We start from the raw sequence: 8,915 nt of genomic DNA on the forward strand, positions 1-8,915 counted from the left end.
ACGCACGCACTCGAATAAATGTAAAAACGCAGATTGCCAGTGTCGTCCGGAGGGTGCGGCGGAGCGCGGTTCAGGAAGGGGAGCATTTTGTGGTCACTATTGTTGCAAGCAGTGCTTGAACATCTCGATTCCACACGTGACTGAGCACTCACCCCGACCATTCACACACACACACACACACACCCCCGCCCACACGAAACCCGACGCGTGAAGCGAGCGGTCATGTTACACGAGAGACCTCGCTCCGATCTACCTGTTCGTCGGGCCCGACGGAGGCGGCGGTCCGAGTTGCCCGTCCGCCACGGGGAGCGTTCTCGTCCCCGCGGTATCCTTTGTCCGAGGACATACTCACTTAGGGCTGTTTGGGCGAGACCTACTGTATGGTACCGGTCAGAAGTTTGAGTACACCTAGGCAACCTGGACAACGCTTGTATGGGCCGAAGCGGACAAAAGGGGGGAAAGAAACGCAACACGCAAGTGTCCTTCATACTGAGGGAAAAAAATAGATGTCAGACAGTCTCTAACTTCTCTCTTTATTTCTTTCTGTGTGTGTGTGTGTTTTATGCACCAGTCTTGGGGAAGATCCGCAGTGCTGTAGGCAGCGCCCAGTTGTTGATGTCGCAGAAGTTCCAGCAGTTCCGGGAGCTGTGTGAAGAGAACCTGGTAGGCTGTGGGCGTGGCTGCTGCATGGCTCCGCCCACTGCAACCATTTGACTCCTCCTACTGTTATTACTATACATGTGACTGCTGGAGGTCAACTCTTGTGGCAAGTATTCCATTACTGCAGAACTCTGCAAAGCACAAAATAGGATTTACATGTAATGACAAAATAATAGTTCAGTTAATGCTAACTCTAACCCTACCCTTAACCCTAACCCTAACCTTTACTCTAACCCTAATCCTAACCTAAGCCTAACCCTCCCCCCAACCCCAATCCTAACTAACCCTAACCTCTAGCCGTACCCCTAACCCTAACATAAACTCATAACCCTAACCTTAATTGTTATCTCTAACCCCTAACCCTAACTGTAACCTTAACCCTAATCCCTAATTTTACCCCTATGTCTAACCGTGAAACACATCTAGTCAACCCTAACCCTCACAATAACTGTATCCTCATCGCCAACCTGTAGCTCTCAGAAGCCTAACCCTAACCCTTAACCTGGCCCCTAACTCCACACCCCTACCAAGCCCAGATTTAAAAATGACACACTCCTCGTTTCACCCTGTGTGCCCAGAACCCGAACGCCCACCCGAGACCCATCTCCCAGGACCTGGCCGGCTTCTGGGACATGCTCCAGCTGTCCATCGAGAACATCAGCCTGAAGTTCGACGAGCTGCACCAGCTCAAGGCCAACAACTGGAAACCGCTGGAGATCCCGGAGAGGAAGGTACAACGGAGGGGCCTCCCCCGTCCATCCCGTATTCACATCTAGGATCGGAGGGCCTTGAGCTGAACTCCACAAACGCGTTCAGGTCGCAGACAAGGTGCATGTTTCACGGATAGGCGCTGCGTGTAGCGCCCCCGCCTGGGCTCCCTCTGTCTGCCACACTGCATGCGATCGCACCCGGAGCCCATCTGTTGGATCTTTGCTCCCAGCACGCTTTGCCCTTGTACCGTCACAATTTATGTTTTCGCCGATTTGCTTTTAATTTACTTACTTTTCCGTACTGAGCGTGTCATGTTCATGCTCGAAATGTGTGTTATTATTAATTCTTATTATTTCTTTTGTTTGTTTTTCTGATGCTTCCTTATTTTCGTTGACAGTGAGGGGGTTTTGAGAAGTCGCCCCCACCCAGCATGCACCGTGGGGCCCGCCCTGGCTGGTCGCGCCCTCACCCCCCACGCACGCAACTCCGCGGGTCTTTTTTTTGTTTTTACATGTTAACCCCCCACCCTAAACCCACCCCACCACACCTCCGCATGCCCGCTGTCTGGTTTTAGAGCACTAACCATCCCATCCTTACCCCCCTCCTCGCCGGCGTTGGCGGCTGACCGGCTCTTTGTCGTTCCCCCTGTGCAGGCGAGGAGGGCGCCCCCTCCCGTGCCCCGGAAACCCCTGAAGGGCCCCCCTCCCCTGGCGCGCGACCGCTCCCTGGAGAGCACAGAGAGGCAGCGCCTCGAGGCTCGCAAACGCCTGATGGCGGCCAAGCGGGCAGCGTCCGCCCGGCAGAGCTCGGCCACCGACAGCCCCGACAGCATCGAGATCTACATCCCGGAGGCGCAGACGCGGCTGTGAGCGGCGCGTGCCAAACACACGCGCGCTCGTACACGTACACGTAGACACACACACACTCACGTAAGCACGGTGCGAAAAAACGTGATGGCCGTGTCCTTCCTCTCGAGCCTGGAGAGGCGGGTAAAGAAGAAAAAGCCCGTTATGTTGTCATCGTTTTCCGTTAGGGGGTAAAAATCTCGAGACCCACTAGGTGTGAACGTACCAGCCAGCAGCCCACCCCCTGCATCCGTCCTGAGACTCACATGTGATCACAGACACTGGGAAGATTGGTCGTTTTCTGAGTTCACTTGTTGCTCGGCTTTAGGGACGCAACTGGGACCTGAAGTCCGTTCATAACTCAGTTTGTTCGTAAATCCAACCGCTAGTTACGCTCATTCGTTTAGCCAACACTTTTCTGCCCGTTTATGCAACTAGACGTGGGATTTGAACCTGGGACCGTTGGTTCCACAGGCAGCAGTTCTGGGCTACCTGCTGGCCCTATTAGTGTAACAGTGAAGGAACATGAACAGCTGTCAGAGGAAGAGCATGGCTTCCCGTTCATGGCTCTTTTCTTTTTGGCTCGGATATTGACCGCTGTAAGAGTTCATTTGGGACAGTCGGTGTGGCTCCACCTTCTTAAGCACATTTTTATTTGGCCACTCCCTGTTAAGGACATTTTCATTTGGCTCTGCCCTCTTAAGCACATTTTTATTTGGCTCCGCCCTCTTAAGGACATTTTCATTTGGCTCCGCCCTCTTAAGCATATTTTTATTTAGCTCCGCCCTCTTAAGGACATTTTCATTTGGCTCCACCCTCTTAAGCACATTTTTATTTAGCTCCACCCTCTTAAGTACATTTTCATTTGACTCCGCCCTCTTAAGGACATTTTCATTTGGCTCCACCCTCTTAAACATATTTTTATTTAGCTCCGCCCTCTTAAGGACATTTTCATTTCCCTCCCAAAAATAAGACATCACTAAATAGTCTCTACTTTCCATGTGTGACACTAAAGACTTTCATGATGTTTACTATCATGGGCCGTTTGGTGTCTCACACCTTTCTCCCAATTCCAGTGTTAGTTTCAAACACTAACCTACTATGATTTATACAGCATTTGGAGAGCAGGGTAATTTTTACCGTGTCACTTCATGTTCAGCCAGCTTGCAGTTGCGAAGCCTCTTGGTGGTACTGCGGAACCATGTGATATTACAGTGACAAGGGCAGGTGTGCGGTCAAGCACTCGTGTGTCTCGTCCATCGAAGAGAAAGCGGACGGGCGGGAACGGGTTCGAGAAGGCTGCAGGCGCTAGGTGGTGAAAAGCTAAAGCAGGGAAATGAAAATCCCCTGCGATGGCTCCCATCCAGTGAGGCGCACTGCTTTAATTATGAACTTTGCATCAAAGCGTCCTTGCGGCAGGAAGTTGGACCACTGGGTTCTGCCATACCCTCGCTGTGGATGGGCCAGGCCGCGGACGCGATCATGTGACCCGCTCTGCCCAATCGCGGGGCTGCTGGGCTGGCAAAGTACTAACTATCGGAGCGGACGGTCGAGGCGCTTGGCGTGGCGAGATCAGAGTCTCCCAGGAAACAGAAGCTGTGACTGTGTGTGTTTACTCGCTCTTATGAAAGAATCGTGTGTGTGTGTGTGTGTGTGTGTGTGTGTGTGTGTGTGTGTGTGTATGGGTGTAAGTGCATGTCTCAAGTGCTTCCTAATTTTAAAGGTCACTGTTGACCTTCTTCGAATATATAATGAAGTAGCCTCATGAACACACTGTACAATACACACACCCACCTCTTTATTTTATTTATGTATGTACAAAAAAGGAAGGCGTTCCTGAAAGCATGAAGACACACTTTGTAATATAGATGTAGATCTAAATTTTATTATTTTTTTAATTATTTATGATTTTTTCTCGGGGGGGAGGGACAGCTTAGATTACGTTTATTATTATCTCGTGCAGAGTTTATGTTCGAAATGTACACTACTGTCCAAGTCATACTGCGTTTGTGCATACGAACATGTAGCGCTATGTAAATATTTGGTCTGGACACATTTTTAAGATGAGCTGCCCAGGAGAAAAGTTTTTTTTTTTCTTTTTGACGTCAACCATATAGCAAAAAAAAGAAAAAAAACGAGTGTAATACAGCGACGGAGCGGAGCTGTGAGCATCTCCTCAAGGTGATGATGTTTGGTTGGTACCACATGCAGTACTGATGGGTGTGTACGCAACACACACACATACGTGGCTCCTTGCCTTGGTGTCGGCGGACTCTCGAGACGAGGAGGTCAAGCCGGTCCCGGTCAAGCAGGATGCTTGTCCAGACCTCCCAGCATCACTGTGACATCTCCCACTGGTTCTAGTAGAAACTGGTGTAATTTTATGAATCTTCATTCATTTGAAGCTCCACGCCGGTACACGCTCTCCACGCCGGGGATGAGAAAATGTGTCCGTTTGAAAACACACGCCGTGCGGCGGCCTCGCCTTTGCCCGTAGCGATCGCTTCCGTGCTTCGTGAGAAAAGCGCCAGGAAGCCCCACCTGCTGGCACAGCCTACAGTCCGTGTTGCGGTCCAACCCCAAGACGACCTGTAAGGGCGACGTCGGGGCTCTGCTCATTACCGTATTCCAGCGTCGCCCTTGGCCTGTGCACGGTCATCGCTTCGTGTCCAGCTTCCCACTAAACCGGGTGGTCTCCTGACTTACAGTACCAGTCAAAAAGTCAAAAGTTTGAGTGCATCCAGGCAATACACTCATCCCTTTTATAACTGGATCCCGCATAACAGAAATATATGATTATGGTTTATGAAAATGTACAGTTTTCAGCAGCATTTCTACTTATCACCCTCATTTTTACCCCCACAAAGGGTATTTTACTATGTACATATATTCATTTAGCTGAGGCTTTTCTCTAAAGCAACTTACAATGTTAGGGTTATAATGACTTACCCATTTATACAACTGGGTAATTTAGAGTAAGTACCTTGCTCAGGGGTACTATAGCTGGGGATCAAACCTGCAACCTTTGGGTCTAAAGGTAGTAGCTCTAACCACTATGCTACCACCTCCCCCAATAATAATAATAATAATAATAATAATAATAATAATAATAATAATAATAATAATAATAATAATAATAATAATAATAATAATCTTTTTTTTTACTGGAGCAATTTTAGGGTAAGTACCTCAAGGGTTCTACAGTCAGAGGTGGGGATCAAACCTGCAATCTTTGGATCCAAAGACAGTATCGCTAACTATGCTATGCTTACAATATTAGAGCTGTACAGGACAGCAATTGGGGGGGGGGGGGGGGGTGCAGTGGTGCAGCAGGTTTGGCCTCTGCCTGTTCAGTGGTGGGTCTGAGGTTTGAGTCCTGGTTGGGGCACCTTGTGATGAACTGGCGTCCCGTCCTAGGTGAGTCCCCTCCCTCTCTAGCCCTGCATTGCCGGGTTAGGCTCCAGTTTGCTTCAACCCCACTCGGGACAAGTGGTTTCAGTCTGTGTGTGTGAGAAGACAGAGATACACCCTTGATGCCTCAAATGCTAAAGGCTTTTGTCTTTAGTGATATCAGTCAGACTAGTTTTTTAGCTAAATCTAATGTGTTAATTTCTAACTTACCTCAAAATCAGACAGTCTGAATAGAGCCATAAGTGAAGCCTTTATAGAAATAAACCGTGTGAAGATTATTTAACGTCAAATATTTGTTTGTTGGTTATCCTACACTGCAGCTCCAGCAGCTCAGTGCCCGTGTGCTTTGTAGAGTGAAAGACATGGGCAGTGATCTTGTGGACTTTTTATAGGAACCATACATGAGCCAAATTATCCAGCTTTCTCCAGAAAAAGACTGAGAAGAAAGTGCAAAAGGCACTGACAATGACTGCAAAGGCAAAGCATGATAAACTGGACAAAAGTCTTTGAAACACAAGTTATATGTGATTTTTTTTTTTTTGTCTGGGAACCAATTGTTTTTCCCTGGATAGGAGATCATGGTAATTTGGTCTCTTCATAATAGGAATCCATCTAATGTAATGACAAATGGGTGTTTTGTCATAGATGGAGTGGGAAATGAAATCAAAGCAAAGCAGCCCCTATGGGTGCAGTTGGTAATGTAGTGGTTAAACCTGCTGCCTTTGGCCCTAAAGGTTGCAGGTTTGAATCCCACTTCTAGCTGTAGTACCCTTGAGTAAAGTACTTACCCTAAATTGCTCCAGTAAAGTTACCCAGCTGTATAAATGGGTAACAAAATTGCAAGTCACTCTTGAGAAAACTGTCATGTGAATGTAATGTAACATCCCTTGGAAAATATAGTAAAGGAGCTGTGCAGACTTATTGCCTCATCAAAGATGGTAACTGCATTCATATGCACACATTGTCTGAAACTGCTTGTCCCAAGCAGGGTTGTGGCAAACCAGAGCCCAACACAGGGTGCAAGGCTAGAGGAGGAGGGGACCCACCCAGGATGGGATGCCAGTCTGTCACAAGGCATCCCAAGCAGGACTCAAACCCCAGATCCACCAGAGAGCAGGACCTGGTCAAACCTGTTGTGCCACTGTGCCCCCTTTGTAACCACATTCCTTGTGGTAAAAAGCAATTTCCACCAGATGTACTCAAACTTTTGACTGTCACTGCATGGTAGCAAAGTATTTTTTAATTCCTATACGAAAACCTGGAGGAGCTGGTCTGTCAGTGAGCCATTCCGGGGTGCAGCAGACCTTCACGACATCTAGTGTCAAGCCATGAATGGACAGCTGTGCTGCTGTCGGGCAGCAGCCGGTGGGGGTTGGGGTGGCGACCAGCACCCGACCGCATGACGCTCGGGTTCGACAGCGGCGAGCCTCGCAAGCACTTCTCCTCCTTCTTCTGCACCCCCTGAAGCACGTGAGAACAGAAGAAGACGTCCACACTTATCTGGACACGAACAGTCCATGTGGCCACACACTGTTGCAATATTAGTGTAGAAGAGAAATCACTGTTTTTGTTATTAGACGATGGCGTGTTCACTCACCTCGGTGTTCCTCTTCCTTTCGTTCGGTGATCAGCCTTAATTTATAACGTGATAGTCGAGCACAAAACAGTCTCAGGGCCTGGTGGACACCTGCGGAAGTCTCCGATGGGGAAGGGTCTTCGAATGGGCGGATCGTGGGAAATAGTTCACGGGACGTAAAAGTATCGCGTTTGATTGTCAAATGTTTGAGGAAAGTGAGAAACGATCGATTTTTCGTATCTGTTGCGGAATTTTTCCATTGGCTTCACGTGCGGCCCTTTGCGGTTATGTTGCGACCGAAAGAAATGACTCCGTTTTTACCCTTGTAAAAATTGGGCCCAATTATTGATCTAGTAAATTTGACTCAGTCTAGCTACATATCTTTGTGTGTGGGTGTGCGAAGAATAAGCCAGACGCGTTTGACCGCTAGCTTGCGATTCGTAGTCATTGAAGGAGCCTTGATTGCCATGTCTAACGTTGGCGATCAAGGGTACTTTAGTGACGATGAATTTGGTGAAATATGTGTAAAAAATTCACAAAGCTGTACCGAAACATGTCTGGCGGTAGTACGCAAAACTAATTACTCTTTGGGACGTGAGCGACTGCCCACCTTGCGGTCCTTGTTTTTTTTTTTTTTTTTTTATAAATGTAATAACTGTTTAAAAAAATTATTATAATTTACACGGAACAATTCTGGACCTCAATGAATTATCCCGTGTCACGTTCTGATTTCATGCTCTTTTATTTTCCTGAATTTGAGCTGTCGGTCGGCGTGAATTTGGCAGGAGGACCTGGTGTTTTCAGTTTTCTCACGGTGGCGGAACAGAAGGCTCTGGAAACCGTTCATTGCCAAAATAAGGCTCTTGTGACAATCGAGGGAATTTTATGATGAAGGTAGTTTTGTGTATAAGCATATAAAACTCATTAAAAAGTAATATTTGTATATATATATATGGATGTTTCCCAATGTAAAAAAAAAAAAAATTAAATAACATTAAACAGGTACACATTTTGTATTGTGGTTATTAAGCTGGAGATTTCTACAGGAATAAGAGCTGCTTGTGGTATAGTTGACCCAGGGTGTATGTATCTGTGTATATGTATAGGTACACACCGTCTCCTCCAACGGCTGTTTGGAATTTGTTGTGTTCGTTATTCCAAAGCCACTTTTACCACTAAGTCACCGTCAATAAAGACTTAATACAGTAGAGTAAGTGGTGATCAGTTCATCCAGTAAACATGTGCTATGTTCTTCATCCTATCGATAAGCGACACTCGGGAGACAAGACACTAGGTGTGAACACCGTGGGAACGAGCTGAAGTAAGACGCTCGCGGGATCTTTCCTGTTCTTTTTGATGTGCTTTACACATCTCTACAGGAAGAGGGTCGCTTTCAATTGGCTAAAAACCGGAATTTTAGAAAATAGACGTGAAGAACATGCAGTTAGCAACAAAGTGGAGAATTTCAAAAATTCATAGCTCCGTCGTTCAGAGAATGACACGAGTTAGTTTACTGGTACCGTGGTGATTAAGCAGCAAGTCAGCCTGGGGACCTGTGCTGTACTCTTGAGATTAAGGTGCCCGGATTTCATGGTACAACATATGACACCGTGGATCCACCCAGCAATTGTGCTGCATCGCTGCACTTTTCATTCCCGAGCATACGGAGACGGCGCAATCGAGCTGTCGCGTTTCACCTGGTCTCTGCAGCA

At 47.4% G+C, this 8,915-nt stretch overlaps 1 protein-coding gene across 2 annotated transcripts in view; it reads left to right on the forward strand.

Annotated features, from left to right (window-relative positions):
- Window positions 1–3,878, forward strand: part of LOC108937053 (disks large-associated protein 1-like) — a 141,752-nt gene extending 137,874 nt beyond the window's left edge. For both annotated transcript variants that reach the window (XM_029254753.1, XM_029254754.1), the window contains 3 exons: window positions 572–663; window positions 1,239–1,391; window positions 2,025–3,878. In XM_029254753.1, coding sequence (XP_029110586.1) covers window positions 572–663; window positions 1,239–1,391; window positions 2,025–2,240 — 461 coding nt within the window. In that variant the 3' untranslated portion in view covers window positions 2,241–3,878. The remainder of the gene's footprint in view (window positions 1–571; window positions 664–1,238; window positions 1,392–2,024) is intronic.
- The last annotated feature ends 5,037 nt before the right edge of the window (window positions 3,879–8,915 follow it).

Source organism: Scleropages formosus, chromosome 9 (genome assembly GCF_900964775.1).
Source record: "Scleropages formosus chromosome 9, fSclFor1.1, whole genome shotgun sequence".
NCBI classification, from domain to species: Eukaryota; Metazoa; Chordata; class Actinopteri; order Osteoglossiformes; family Osteoglossidae; genus Scleropages; species Scleropages formosus.